General features: G+C 47.2%; 1 protein-coding gene across 3 annotated transcripts in view; it reads right to left on the reverse strand.

The window, feature by feature from the left end:
- The window catches only part of PNPLA7 (patatin like domain 7, lysophospholipase), a 126,072-nt gene that overhangs the window by 57,999 nt on the left and 52,452 nt on the right, over positions 1–15,621 (reverse strand). For all 3 annotated transcript variants that reach the window (XM_080630523.1, XM_080630525.1, XM_080630524.1), the window contains 2 exons: positions 4,794–4,854; positions 3,439–3,588 (listed from right to left, as the gene is read on the reverse strand). In XM_080630523.1, coding sequence (XP_080486649.1) covers positions 3,439–3,588; positions 4,794–4,854 — 211 coding nt within the window. The remainder of the gene's footprint in view (positions 1–3,438; positions 3,589–4,793; positions 4,855–15,621) is intronic.

A 15,621-nucleotide genomic window follows, 5' to 3' on the forward strand; every position in this document is an offset into this window, starting at 1 on the left:
CCTGCCCGTGGCAGAGGTTGGAACTGGATGGGCTTTAAGGTCCTTTGCAATCCAAATCAGGCTGCGGTTCTATGATCCCTCCATCCTCCAGCAGCCACCTACATCCTTCAGGGACTGCTCTTTTTCAGTAGCTTTAGACACAGGGCGATGAGCTCAAAGTGAAGAACACAGCAGAGGTGATATGAGGTAACATTAAATATTTATCTAAGCCTAGTAGTGTGTCTGTGACTGTACCCAGCAGCAGATTGCTGGGGAAGAGTATTAGAGCAAGAAAAACCTAACGACATTCTCCCAGCCGCCAGCAATTTCATGAGATGCAATTCATGAGATTCTCAAGCCAGAGGTGACTTTTAACAGTCCCTGAGGGACCTTTTCATGCTGTGATCTTGTTGGGATTCTGAATTTCGGGCCTTGATGTGCTTCAGGTGAGAAAACCACACAGCAGCAGTCTTACCCGCAGGCACAGAGGATCGTGATTCATGGGGAAACCTCATGGAGCATCTAAACTGGTACTCCAGCATCATCTGTTTTTCAGTACAGAGCTACAATTCCATGAAGGAGAACTGAAGAGAACAAAATGCTGGCAAGTGTCGGAGGACTAGTTCATTTTATATGTTAAAAGGCACTCGAGGAAAGGGCTGAGAAAACCTTTCAGCAAGGCTCCAGGCTCAAACTGCCCCAGTGAGGAGACACAAGCATCACACAGAAGAGACAAAACTCTTCCTTTCTTTCCAAAGATGAGCATGGTTCTCACTTTGGTAACTGTTCTTCACATCAATTTCACATGATATGCAGGAGTGGGAATACAGATACCCTAGTTCTGTCTCATAAAACATAGTCAGAAAGCTGAAACCAGAGGCCCAGAGGTCAAGGTGTGATCTCTGATGCTTAGAAATGATTCCAAATCATAGAATCATAGAATGGTTGGGTTGGAAGGGGCCTTAAAGCTCATCCAGTTCCAACCCCCCGCCACGGGCAGGAACACCTTCCACTAGAGCAGCTTGCTCATGAAACCCACCTCACCTGGAAAAAATACTGGCACAGTAAGATACATGCAGTCCAGAATGCACTGAGGGAAGATTTTAGCACAGCAACTTCCTTGCCTGGACTTCATCAAAAGAGAATTTACATTTGGCCTAATAGAAGGCTATAAAATCATGTGGCAGAGACAGAACTGATAAATGAGTTTGATTTCCCAGCATGAAATACTCAGTTGTGCCAGGGTCAAGGCACCACATTAAACTCCTAACACTTAAATCTGATCTGTGTGTAAAGAAGGGAAAACCAGGCAGAAGTACAATTAGAACTCCTCTAAAGTATTAGCAAAGATATTTCAGTGAGCTTTCCAATACACTTTACATTTTTAGAAATGGAAAGAAAGCTTGTATTTAAAGGGCAGAAAGGAAGGAGAGACACATATGTTGGATTTGAATTCCTCCCTACATTGGTTTGAAATTATATATGATCAGAGGGCTCCCACATAGAACCAGCATTCAAAGCCACGTGGTATCTCTGAGCCGGCCCCAGAAAAAGAACAAAAAATAGTTAGGCAAATACTTCTTCAAAATCTGAATTCTGCAGAAGAGCTTTTTAATGAAGGATGCTCTCAGCTCCGAAACCTAATAATCATAGAATCCCAGCCTGGTTTGTGTTGGAAGGGACCTTAAAGCTCATCCAGATCAAAGCCCCTACCACAGGCAGGGACATCTTCCACTAGAGCAGGTTGCTTCAAGCCCCGTCCAACCTGGCCTTGAACACTGCCAGGGATGGGGCAGCCGCAGCTTCTCTGGGCAGGGATAGGAGAAAACACAAGAGGAGAAAAGGAGGAAATAGAAAAGGTTAAAAAGCAAGCAGAGCTTGCTGCTGCTGAGAAAGAAATAACTAGCATACAGCAAGCCCCTCACAGTGAAGCGCTGGCAGAAGGTTCACCACTGTCCCAGAGCATTGCTGATGGACTGTCCCAGTCAGTAGAGGTCATAAGGGCTGGCGGGCTTGCTCGCCTAGCTGTGCTGGGAGCCACATGGCCAGCTGTGTTTTCACACAACACTTTTCTCTTCCCACTGCTCCATTTTGGCAAGAACTTCAGATGCCGAGGTTGTGCAGTACCATCTACAGCTGCCGAGCACCACACAGACATCAGTTTAGGAAAAGAGAAGGCGAAAAGGGTGACCAAGGAAAGGTGAAGTGATCATCACAAACCCCCTCGTTCCAGTCGCTTTCAACTGGAGAAGTTATTTTTATTCCCAAATAGTCCATCTACCTACTTAAATGTCTGTTTGTTTTATTTACAGGCTCCGAGGGCTGTCACACGTCAAAACAAGCTGGCACCAATCCATAAGAAGTACCCATTAGCACTATAGCTGGGAGCTGTGCGCCATTAGGGATGGAGCATCTCAAAGTAAGAGGAATCTTCAACCGCCCACAAATCAGTTCTCACTGTGACTCCACCATAAGCTGCACACAAATTCACATTTCAAAGGTTAAAGGGATTAAGCAACAACAGCTTTTTCCTGTGCCTGCTCACCTAATAGATTTTTTATAGCAGAATAGTAAGTGCCAACTCCAGATACCCTTGAGGTCAAAAAGGCAATAACCAATAAATGTAAGTGGTTGTACCTCAAGCATCGTATAACCTGTACTTTTCAAAATCAAAAGCCATGAGATAGCAGACTAACAATTCATCAAAGGATTACAGCAGATTTACTCAAGAGATGTATGATAGTGTCTGAGGATGAGAAGAGGATGCTCAGGAAATGTCAAACTGTAGTACTGAGCATGAACTGAATTGTGAATTAAATACAGGGGTTTGTGAGCAACTGGAACTTGCAGACACAACTGCACCAATGGGCAAAGCAATTAATGACTCAGCTGTGAGCTGAATACATGGGTTTGTGAGCACAGGAGAGACAAACAAGTCAGCAACAAATTGGACAATGACCTAAGACTAAAGTTGGAACTTTCATTGCCAGCCTGGATCACCTCCACAAGCCTCTTCCATCAAGTCTTATGCTTACCACTCACTGTGCTACCTCAAGACAAGAAAACACATGAGATCTGTTGGTGGATGAAGCTGTACAACTGAGGAAGCCTGAAAAGCTCTCCGAGATGAGATGGAGAGAACTGGACTCGCAGAAAGGCCTCATGGGCACAGTGCACTGGTGGGGGATTTGTCCACTGAAGCCAAGGTGAGGGCCCAGGCAGAGTGGTTAAAATTTCTGAGTCCTTAAGGCCACAAAGTCTCCCATTGAAATTAAATGCATGTTAGGGGTGGGATCAGTGAAGCAAGAGGTCATGAAAAAGGCTGATCCTGAGCGCTGCTCTATCCCTACCCCCAAAGCAGCATGTATCCACCTCTGGCTGATGCCAGGTACCTGGCCATACCTCTCCACAAAGCAGCATTCCTTCCCCGTGATGCAGTAACACATGAAAGCCTCTTACCCACAGCGCTGAGAGCGTGCTTGAGCTCCAGAGTAAAAGCTGTCAGCGGCACATCTTCAGACACCGGCATAATTGCCACTGTGGAGAGATTGCTGGCAGGATTCCCAGCATCCCACTTGCTGCCCGAGCTGTGATATCCAAGGGGATGACCTGTTCGGAAAGAAAAGACTTGCCATCAGCCAACCCAGGAGCTGTGTGTCACTTCAGTGCCACGTCATGGTTTTCAACTGCCAGGCAGCAAGGAAAGTGCCAGAGAACTGCTTAATCCAAGAGAAATGTGACATCCTCCAGGGCACATAAAAAGAGTTCCCATAGATCTCCTACTTGAGAAGATGAAGATCAACTTCTGTCATTTTTGGCTGCTGCCATGGAAGTTAGGCAATGGTAAAATTGTTTTTTAAATGTGATATGCATTTACCTGACATGTTAAGAGAAAGATAAAATGGCACTTTTGAAAGGCACTTTGTACAAGGGCAGGCAGTGACAGGACAAGAGGAATGGCTTTAACCTGACAGAAGGGAGATTGAGATGAGCTCTTAGGCAGAAGCTCTTCCCTGTGAGGGTGCTGAGGTGCTGGCACAGGGTGCCCAGAGAAGTTGCGGCAACATCTGAAGTATCCCAGACTGGTTTGTGTTGGAAGGGACATTAAATGCTCATCTAGTTCCAACCCCCTTCCATGGGCAGGGACACGTCACACTACACCATGTTGTCCAAGACTCTCCCCAATCTGGCCTTGAACACTGCCAGGGATGGGGCATTCTCCACTTCTCTGGACAACCTGTTCCACAGCAAAGCAGCTTCTTCTCTTTATCTAACCTGAACTTCCCGTTTCAGTTTCAAACCACTGCACCTTGAACATTTCCTCCTACTCACTTCTACTGGTAAATACACTTTGTTTTGCCTGTGCCACATACAAAAAGCTTAAGAACCAACCCATAGGACCATCTCCTCTCAGTTAATACAGTAACATAATGCAAATACAGACAGATTAAGTCAGTCTCCAGGAGCTGCCACTCAGACTGCCTGATTCAAGTCTATTACAACTGCTATTTCCAACACTCCCTTGCAGCTCTTCTCACAAGAAACTCAAGGAAATTTCAGTGCACACAAGCAGCACTCCTTTTCTATTTCAATTGCAAATCATCCCAATTCCCACACTGAATTACCTATGCTCTGTCAAAAGAAATTGTGCACATATATATAATAAAATCACCATTCATTTGTGACAACAGCTAAAATATTTAGTGACAAATTCTCATTTCAAGGATGAGCTTTTCTGGTTTCAGATTTAAGGGTATAAATCCAGCTCTCAGGAAGCATCGGCATCAATGGAGTAGTCCAGGAATGAGCCTTACCTCCCTGCTGAAGACTGCCAAGAATCTTCTCGCCCAGCAAGTGAATAAGTCTAGTCACAACCTAGCAATGGGAGAGAAAGGAGAGAAACAAACATTCAGGCAGAACATACTAAAAATAGTGCATCTAAATGGATCATTTCAACCTCTTGTAAGACATTATATCAAGTTAAACTGTACAGAAACAAGGTTTATAAGCATGGCTTCTCTGCTGGCTGGAACATATGGTGACTGATCATTTGTCTGGATTTCTTTTACTTTATTTTAGTCTAATCTGGAAGAACAAGAAAACAAAGTGAACCCCAAACAGGCAGTGTTTAACTTGGTTTGGGGAACAAAAGAAAAACGTAGAATCACAGCCTGGTTTGTGTTGGAAGGGACCTTAAAGCTCCTCCAGCTCCAACCCCTGCCATGGGCAGGGACACCTTCCACTAGAGCAGCTTGCTCCAAGCCCCTGTGTCCAACCTCGCCTTGAACACTGCCAGGGATGGGGCAGCCACAGCTTCTCTGGGCACCCTGTGCCAGCGCCTCAGCACCCTCACAGGGAAGAGCTTCTGCCTAAGAGCTCAGCTCAGTCTCCCCTCTGGCAGGTTCAAGCCATTCCCCTTGGCCTGTCCCTACAGGCCCTTGTCCAAAGCCCCTCTCCAGGTTTCCTGCAGCCCCTTTAGGCACTGGAGCTGCTCTAAGGTCTCCCCTTCAGGAGCCTTCTCCTCTCCAGGCTGACCCAACCCAGCTATCTCAGCCTGGCTCCAGAGCAGAGCTGCTCCAGCCCTCGCAGCATCTCCATGGCTTTCTCTGGCCTTACTCCAGCAGCTCCACATCCCTCTTGTGCTGCTGCCCAGAGCTGGATCAGGACTCAGGGGGGGCTCCCCAGAGAGCAGCAGAGATTAAAAACTCCAACTTTGTGTCAAACAATCAAGCTGTATTTCCAGTTCTTGTCGGTTCTCCCTGCAGGGCACTGGCACCTCTGGGTCACTCTCAGTCCTGGGTGGCTGTTGCCACCTCCACTGTCTGTAGGTACTAAAGGCTCAAAAAGCCTCGAGGCTACAGGATCTCCCCCCCAATCCTGCTTCCACCTGACCTTAGGAATAAGTCCATATTTACAGTAATCAATACAAGGTATCTTGAATAAAAGGGATACAGACACACTGTCTGCAGAATCAGAACAAACTATCTAACAAACTGTTCTCCCCTCAAGTCATGTTTCTCTGAGACCTTTTTAGGGGCATATTTTTTTCCCAGTGTTTTTCCCAGCACGACTCACATGGATATAAACCAATACTCAACCAGCCCAGCACAGCTGAGAGCTGACCACCTCATGCCCAACAATCAATAATCCCAACAAGTGCTGTAGCCAAAGACTAATAATTGCAATGCCAAGGAGTGATAGACATGGGGAATGCGTCATTCATTCCACAAAGCTCTGGGCAAGTGTTTTACCAACCAAGGAAAAGGGATATTTAAATGCATTAAGAATTAATAGAGCAATCATTAGACACTGTCTCCCTAATAAATAATTCAAGGTCAAAATAACTCTAATCTTCAGGAGGACATAAAATACCAACACAAGAAAAGTTCCCCAGACTCTTCATAAGCTCAATAAGAAGCAGGAAACAGCTACCTTAGACTTTGGACAAAGACAGATGCACTGTTCCCACAGGAACAGGCACTTCAGGGTGCATCTTTCAAGTAAAAGGCCATGTAAGCACTAAGCCAGGTCAGCACGTCCATCAGAATCATTTCTATAGCCTGCTTGGAAAATGAAATGAAATAAATGGCCCCAGACTGTGCAACTCATCGCTTTAATAAGCACCAAGATTTATTAAGCATCTGTAGGAGGGAGGGAGAAGAGCAAACAGGCAGCTTCTAACACAGAGTGACTTTGAGCAGAGCAGGGAGTAAGAACTAAACAAAGTTATTCCAGTAATCTCTGTCCCACAGCCATAACTGCACTGTCCTGAAGACACTACATCAACCATAGAATCACAGAATGCTGAGGGTTGCAAAGGACCTTAAGAGCATCCATTTCCAAGCCCTTGCCATGGGCAGGGATCCATCTCCACAGTGGTCCAAGATCAACTGCTTTAAAGTTCCTCTTATTTGCCCCTGTGGCACAAACAGATTGTCCATACTCACTGCACTGAGAGCAGCAATGCTTTCCCAGCTCCTCCCTTATTCTGGAATCCTAGACAGCATCTAAAACGCTTCCATTTGTCCAAAACATAACAAGAGCTGATGATCACCCAGCAGACTTGTTACCACTTTAGCAACAGCAAGAGCTGCAGTTCTGAAATTCAATAAACAGCACCGAGTGTAGCTATGGAAAACTGACCCAACTACGGGGATGTCCTGTGTTCAGCAGTGGCAGTCAGTTTTTTGTTTTTTTTTTCCTCCTTAGTAGCTGTTGCAGCACTGTGTTTTTGACTTTTGGCTTGGGAACAAAAAAAACTGATAACACCGATGTTTAGACTGACCAAGGATTTTGTGAGTCTCATGCTCTGCCAGGGAGGAGGAGGGGCTGGGAGGAAGCGGGGACAGGACACCTGACCCAGACTGGCCAAGGAGGTGTTCCATACCACAGCACGTCATGCCAGGGGATGGAACTGGGAGCTACCCGGAAGGGCACGTCCCCTGGTCGGGCGGGCTGTCTTTTCCGGCGGGCGGTATCGTATTCTCTTCCCTTGTTACTTCTCTTGTCGTTGTTATTGTTGGTGGTGGCAGTGGTGATTTGTGTTATACCTTAGTTATTAAACTGTTCTTATCTCAACCCGTGGGAGCTGCATTCTTTTGATTCTCCTCCCCGTCCCTCCAGAAGCGGAGGGAAGAAAGGGGGGGGGGGGGGGGGGGGGCAGTAGACTGCGTGGTTCTGATTTACAGCTTGGACTTAAACCACGACAGGGGAGCAGGGAGGGAAAGAGGGAATTCTTAATAAAAAAGGCTGATTGTCCTTCCTAAGGAGACAACCTGCCTTCGGGGAGCATTCCTGAGAACCCAGCTCACATGTGTTCACCCAACAACCCCTATCTGCACACCAGCACTTTCCACCAGCAGCTTCGGAAGGTGTGATGAACATCTTACACTTCTGAACCACTTTAAACATCAGAATCTTAATTACTTACTAAAACCATCTCCTGTATTTAGCACTGTTTCTGCTTTACAGACAGCTCAGGAGAGCTCCAGCTCCATTTAAGAAAATGTCCAAGGTTAACGATGGCACTAAGAATAAAACCTATTGGTCTCATTTTCCAGCTGGCTGCTCCTATTGCTGGGAAATATTCTTTGCCTGTTTGCTGGAGCAGACCTTGCAGCCTTGCTACGTAAGATATGGAGCAATTATTTCCCTGGTGACTTTGTAAGACAAGCAAGTCACCAACCACAACGGGATGAGTCACTGCCGCAGTCATGGCAACGCCGAAGAACAGTGCCTGGGACCAGAGCTAACAACTGAAATTTCCTCAGAGTTCTCTGTGAATACACCAGATTCCTTTCACAAGAGGGCAAGGTTTCCCTTGGAAAGAGGCTTGTCCATCCATCCGAGGGAAAAAGCTACATAGAATCGTAGAACCACAGACTGGTTTGGGTGGAAGGGACCTTAAAGCTCCTCCAGCTCCAACCCCTGCCACGGGCAAGGGACACCTTCCACTAGAGCAGCTTGCTCCAAGCCCCTGTGTCCAGCCTGGCCTTGAACACTGCCAGGGATGGAGCATTCATCACTTCTCTGGGCACCCCGTGCCAGCACCTCAGCACCCCCACAGAGAAGAGCTTCTGCCTTAAATCTAACCCAAACTTCACCTTCACTCCTATAAATCACATCTCTCCATCAACAGCAGACCCAGCCTTCAGTGACTGATCTTCACCCACCACTGCAGGGCAGCCACAGCAGCTCTCACCAAATTCAGTACAACTGGGGAGAATGGGAAACCAAGACACAACAAATATCATTCATCAGGTTTCCAAGCACCGTTATTCCTGCAGGAACAGGGCACAAGGAGGAGCAGCACAGCTCGATGTAGCCCAAGACAATGACATGGTTCTGGGAGAGGATCTGGAGTGGCACAGAGGGGGCTGGTGAGGAGGAGGAGGAAGCAGCAATTAGCTCTTTGGTTAGGATGTCATGGACAGGGAATGAAGGGTTATTCCCTGTGTGCCTGCAGGAGATGGAGGCAGGAGGAAGGCAGGTAGCGGGGTGGGTATCTCAGCACAGACATCTGGGAAGTGATCCAGCAGTCACTGATTCCCACCCTATCTATTTAGCCCTGGGAATTGGCAGCGAGGGTTTGGGCATAAGGGGAAGGCAGGAACTCTGGCAGTGCTGCTGGGAAAACCGGACTGACCTGGAAGAAACCTGAGTTTTCAATTCTCCAGGGTTGCAGTGTGCCATACAACCCTGGCAATGCTGAGCCAGTGATGGACAGGCACTGCTCCTCCCGAAACAGGCCAGGCTTCCTCCCCCTCTCCATGCAAACATCAGCCTTTCCCAAGCATGGAGCCAGAAAGGCACAGAGCACTCCCCAGGCATCTGAACATGCAACATCTGAACTGTCCCATTTACATGGCAGCACCATCACTCAGGACTAGACAGCCTTCACAGCACAGGCAGAAGGAGTGCTCATTCCTACGGCACATCTGGGGTTTAGAGTCACTCTTAGCACCCATCCACCCAGGCCTGCAAACACCCCCCCGCTCTCCACAGACACAAGAGCAGGAGCTGAGGTTTAGGGTTTGGAGACAAATCTGCCCTGGTTTTTCAGACAGCGAGTTGGACCCCAAACTTCCCAAAGAACACCAGGAGGCTCCCCAATTAGGTGAGAATCATTAACAGCCTGCAAAGTAAATCTAACTTTTTGACTCCTGTACTAGGGATAGAGCTAAACTTGTTTGACTTGGTGAGAAAGCAGAAGTTATCATTCCTTATTATCAGAAGCCACTATAGCAGAGAGGAGGCCCTGCTCAGTTCATCACAGTTAACCACTGCAACCAGTAACGAGGAGCAGGGCCATTGATTGGGCACTTCTGGTGTAAGGCCAAGTGTGAAAAGAGCTGCACCACTGCGGCTTCACAGTGCAGGTTAAACCTGTCCTTGTGACAAGGAGGGCACTTTCCTACCCGCTGTTACCTTCTCAAGCTGTGAAGTGATTCAGAAAGGTCACCAGGCTTTGCCAATAACCTCAATATCCATCCACCAGGTCTCAAAGCGCGAGTCTGGACTCTGGAGCCTGATTCTTAGAGATGACTGAGTGAACTTTCCAAAACATCCCCAGAGCAAACAAAGCCCTCTCTCCTGAGCTCATGCAAAAGACTCTTCAGACCAGAAGGCAGAAATCTGACCTTACAGATCTAAAAAACTGAGCATATCTCCCATCTCAGAAGCTACTCAAGATTCCAGTGCAGCACTACTGCTCTCCAGCAGCCCCAAAGCCTGTCCTGCTCTGCAGACACCACTGCAATGGTAACTTCATAATGCCCGGCTCAGAGCAGGACATTCAGTTGAGACACACATCTTCATAGATCTACAGACTGGTTTGGGTTGGAAGGGACCTTAAAGCTCCTCCAGCTCCAACCCCTGCCACGGGCAGGGACACCTTCCACTGGAGCAGCTTGCTCCAAGCCCCTGTGTCCAACCTGGCCTTGAACACTGCCAGGGATGGGGCAGCCACAGCTCCTCTGGGCACCCTGTGCCAGCGCCTCAGCACTCTCACAGGGAAGAGCTTCTGCCTAAGAGCTCATCTCAGTCTTCCCTCTGGCAGGTTAAAGCCCTTGGCCTGTCCCTACAGACCCTTGTCCAAAGGCCTTCTCCAGGTAGGCAAAGGAAATGAAACGTTCATCCTCCCACCTCCTCACCTTTCCAGACTGACTCACCAGAACACTCCTGTGCAGGGCAAAACAGGATAAAGAGTATTTTTCTGTCTCAAATGGCAATAGAGAGCACTTTATTCAGCACAATTCCACCCCCCTGACCCAGCTTACCAAGTAAAAAAAAAGAAACATGTTGTCTGCCTGAGTGTTTCTGAATCAGCTCCATCCCCAGGAGACCCGCTTGAGCTCTCTTAGCAGCCTCCAATCCCCCCAGCTCCCCCGGATTGAACGGGCATGTCTGTTCTGGCATTAGCTACAGAGTAGGCTCCAGGAAGCCATTAAATCTCCCTCTGCTTAACTAACATTAAATTACTCAACCAACCTGCAGTCTCTGCATTGCAGGGCAAGGATTGAACTTCCCATTCCCAAGGGGACCGTATTTGCCTCTTTAGGATGACTAATTCCAGTTCCAAAACAAATGACCTTTGTGGAGGTGGCCGGGCAGAATTACAGCTCCCCATCATCAACCAGTACTGATGCAGACACTGCTCCATCCATCATGGGTCTTGGGGATCCTCCTGAGCACCACTTGCTTCACAGCTACTCCAATTCCCACACCAAGTGGATACAGTCACACTATAGCATTCTATTTCCTATAATCCCTTTAAATATTTCTACCTATTATCCACACCCAGCTAATCTTCCATGGCTGGGTTCGAGTTAAAGCTTTTGTTCCTATTCAGCTGTGAAACTTAAGAGTTGCTTCACAATAAGCCCTTTTGAAAAGGATTTTCATGAGAATTCACCTATAAAATACTTCCCTATGGAAATTTCTTTCAGTGTGTGAACAGTAGGGATTGCCTGGCAAACAGACTCTCTCCTAATAGATAACAATGGGAACAAGCAAAGCTTTTTCACATCTTGGCTAACAAAACAGATTTAGAGAAATCATGGAAAATTAACACAAAATCTACACGAATACCCAAATTCAAAGCCACAACTAATCAGTGTTAAAGGTACTGTGTAGTGCACATCAGCCTGAGAGAGCTGGGCTGGGTCAGCCTGGAGAAGAGAAGGCTCCTGAAGGGGAGACCTGAGAGCAGCTCCAGTGCCTAAAGGGGCTGCAGGAAACCTGGAGAGGGGCTTGGGACAAGGGCCTGTAGGGACAGGCCAAGGGGAATGGCTTGAACCTGCCAGAGGGGAGACTGAGCTGAGCTCTTAGGCAGAAGCTCTTCCCTGTGAGGGTGCTGAGGCGCTGGCCCAGGGTGCCCAGAGAAGCTGTGGCTGCCCCATCCCTGGCAGTGTTCAAGGCCAGGTTGGACACAGGGGCTTGGAGCAAGCTGCTCTAGTGGAAGGTGTCCCTGCCTGTGGCAGGGGTTGGAACTGGGTGAGCTTTAAGGTCCCTTCCAACACAAACCAGTCTGTGGTTCTATGAATCTCGCAGTGAACAAGAGGGCTCACAGGTGAGCTAAAGACTTTATCAGGTGACTGTGAATTTTAAATATAAGGTTCTTAAGAGTTAAGCCTTTAAAATTCAAACTAGTCATCCAGTAGCCACCTTTAAATTAAATACGTCAAATAACAATTTATTGGTGCCTTCACAACAGGGTATTACAGACCTTAACATATGTGATTTTGTTAAAGGATATGTAAAAGTGCTTTCTACCACAGAGACCCAATGTGAATAAGCTAGCACAGAAAACAGGGCTGCCAATGGCTTTCTGTTCTACAGAGTAAATGCAATTGGGGTAAAATAGTAATAAGAACATTTCACTTATACAAAGTCACATAATAGCAGGTTCATTTCTACAGAGCTCTTGGCCAGGAGCCGGGATTATTCTCTACCAGCTTTCTTAAGCTCTTTTTCTTCATGAGGGACAAGGGAGGAGGGGAGGTAAATTTGATCCACAACTTGAATAAAACCAGGGCATTACTGAAGCTTTCCATGGCCCCAGCTCTGCTAAACACTCTGCTTGTCACACAATCAGGGAGCTTAGCAAGGGGTCTCCCATGAAAACTTCTGACAGTTGGAGAACCGCTGTGACAAAACAAATGTTTGAGGCTCACTCACAACCATTTCTGGCACCTTTCAAAAGCTGCTACAGCACACAGGAGAACTGAAGCTTTATCCTGGGGCTCTTTGAGCTTCTAACACTTGTGATCAATTGTGTCTTGAAGAAAAATGGCATTCTCACATCACTGCTGTGATTCAGCCCTCGCTCCTGCCTGCCTCACATTGGGCAGCTACAGGCGGTGACCATGCTCCCAATGAATATTTTTCTTCTCTCCTTTTCACATCCACTTCTACAGCCAAGAAAAAAACTTATTTGAATGGACCACGAGAACGAATACAGAAAACTCTGGAAGCATGACCTCCGCTGACCTATTCCAGTGCTACACCAAGCTGAAATAACATGATGCAAAGTACATCCAACGCAGAAGAAAGCGTTTTGAATAGAGGGTACATTGCAGAGCATGCTTTGAGAGGCAGATAACCCCAGGGAAGGCTCCATGCACCTCAGGAAAGCACACAAAGGTAGCAGGACTCACTGTTCAGGATGGGTGCTGGGTTCTGCATGTAATTAAACCCCAAGGGCAGGAGTAGGGAATTAAAACAAAGATGGAGAAAACCTGTGTATTTTCTAGCATGCAGAAGCTGGTCTCACAGTTCCCCCCCCCAGCTCCTAAGCAATTTCTCAGTACAATTTCCATCAGTTACAGCAGGTTTCAAGTTTGAATGATAAAAACAATCTAAGCTTGGTAGAGGCAAAGCTAATGTAGGAAATGTGATCCAAGTTACATGCTGCTGTTAGAACATCTCTATAATCTGTTCACAAATGCTGCGCTCTCGCTACTGCTTCGAAGCTGCTTTGAGGTGCCAAAAATCGTGAGCTGATTCTCTGTCCTACTTTCCAGAACCGAAGGCAGTGATGAAAATAGAAAGAATCAATTCCCTTCCACTCCTGCAACACTGAAAAGCTTCAAGCAGCACCAGAAGCAAGCACAGAGGCTGTCAGAGGAGCAAATGCTCTCACTGGCTGTGTGCCCTGACAACTACGTTGGAGAGCTGGGCCCTCAGGCAGGAGCTGAGCCTGGAGAAAACAAGGAAGTTTTGAACTGTGAACCCCTTTCAATAGAGAATGTCTGGGATGCCACGTGAAGACAGGCAGAGAGACTTGGGCTTGTTCAGCCTGGAGAAGAGAAGGCTCCTTAAGGGGAGACCTTAGAGCAGCTCCAGTGCCTAAAGGGGCTGCAGGAAACCTGGAGAGGGGCTTTGGACAGGGGCCTGTAGGGACAGGCCAAGGGGAATGGCTTTAACCTGCCAGAGGGGAGACTGAGATGAGCTCTTAGGCAGAAGCTCTTCCCTGTGAGGGTGCTGAGGCGCTGGCCCAGGGTGCCCAGAGAAGCTGTGGCTGCCCCCTCCCTGGCAGTGTTCAAGGCGAGGTTGGACACAGGGGCTTGGAGCAAGCTGCTCTAGCGGGAGGTGTCCCTGCCCGTGGCAGGGGTTGGAGCTGAATGAGCTTTAAGGCCCCTTCCAACACAAACCAGGCTGTGATTCTATCAAAGATGCTTTTCTGATGTGCAGAGGACTGAGAGGGAAACCCTCCATTCTGCTGCTGAATCACAAACAAGCTCCTGCCACCTTGCTAATTGTTTCAAACTCCTGCACCAGCTATCCCTTCACTGCTGCAGTACTACTGGATGGGTGAGGAAAACATAAATCCTGTGTGTAAATCATTCCACTGGAATTACAGCAGAGAAAACCAGACAGAGAGAATTCACTTGGCACATCCCCCTGCTCAGCACTTAGCACTACCTCAGGCATAGCTTTTTAAGAGGTTATAAAACCAAGTAACAATTTTTCAGCCTTTCTAGAGAGTAGAATCAGCTTTTCCTCAATACCCACCTGCTGCAATTTCAGTACCCCACCATTTGCTCTATCCAATATGGTGAGTAGCTCGTGCCCTTCTATCAGGGAACAACTTAATCCATTTGAAAATAGCTGCCATGACTTCCCTTAACATTTCACTGTCTCTTTGCCTTTATAGGTGACTTTTCTAAACACCACCCAGTCACCTTTCGCATGCTCTAGACTCTCTTCTCTTGGACTGCCTCTTCCTTCATATGCTGTGCCACACACACACACACATATATATATTTATATATGTATAAATATATAAATAAAATTTTATACAGTGTATAGCCTTTCTCAGCCTGTCTCCATAGCAGAGGAGGTGCTCCAGCTCTCAAAGCATCTTCAGATCAGCTTAGTTATAGAACCGCAGAATTCCAGGCTGGTTTCTGCTGGAAGAGACCTTAAAGCTCATCCAGTTCCAACCCCTGCCACGGGCAGGGACCCCTTCCACTAGAGCAGCTTGCTCCAAGCTCCTGTGTCCAACCTGGCCTTGAACACTGCCAGGGATGGGGCAGCCATAGCTTCTCTGGGCACCTTGTGCCAGCGCCTCAGCACCCTCACAGGGAAGAACTTCCTCCTTTTATGTCCACAAGTTGAACACTGCTACCAGGTCATAAATCAGGGCAGGAAACCTGTTACATTAAATAGAGAAGAGGCTCACAGGACTATTGAAGAGAGACCCTGAGCACAGGAACGCCTTAAGAACCCACACCACACGTTCAGAAACACTTCAGCCAAAATAATGCTCACAGAGAAACCAGGAAGATTATTTGTCATTGACATAACTTCTAAGGACCTACTGCAATAATAGAGACAAACCCCCCCAGCTTTTGTAAGGGGAAAGTGCATCAATATAGGCTTTATGTTATACAGTTAAAAAATGGTAATAAAAAAGTTACTGTGCCCTAGGAAAGAAGCAGGATGCCAGGATTTATGCAAGGATTTTAACTTGGTTTATTACTTTTGCAGGTCTTTTTAAGACATGTGGCAAAGTAAGTATATGCCTTAAAGACAGCAAAAAGAAAAATCAGAAATCATTTGAAGTAACAGCATTAAAAAGCTGCCTTTAAGGCTAATGCAACGATTTAGTGCTTAGTATAATGTCCCTGATGCACTCAG

This window comes from Psittacula echo, assembly GCF_963264785.1.
Source record: "Psittacula echo genome assembly, chromosome: 16".
Lineage (NCBI taxonomy): Eukaryota > Metazoa > Chordata > Aves > Psittaciformes > Psittacidae > Psittacula > Psittacula echo.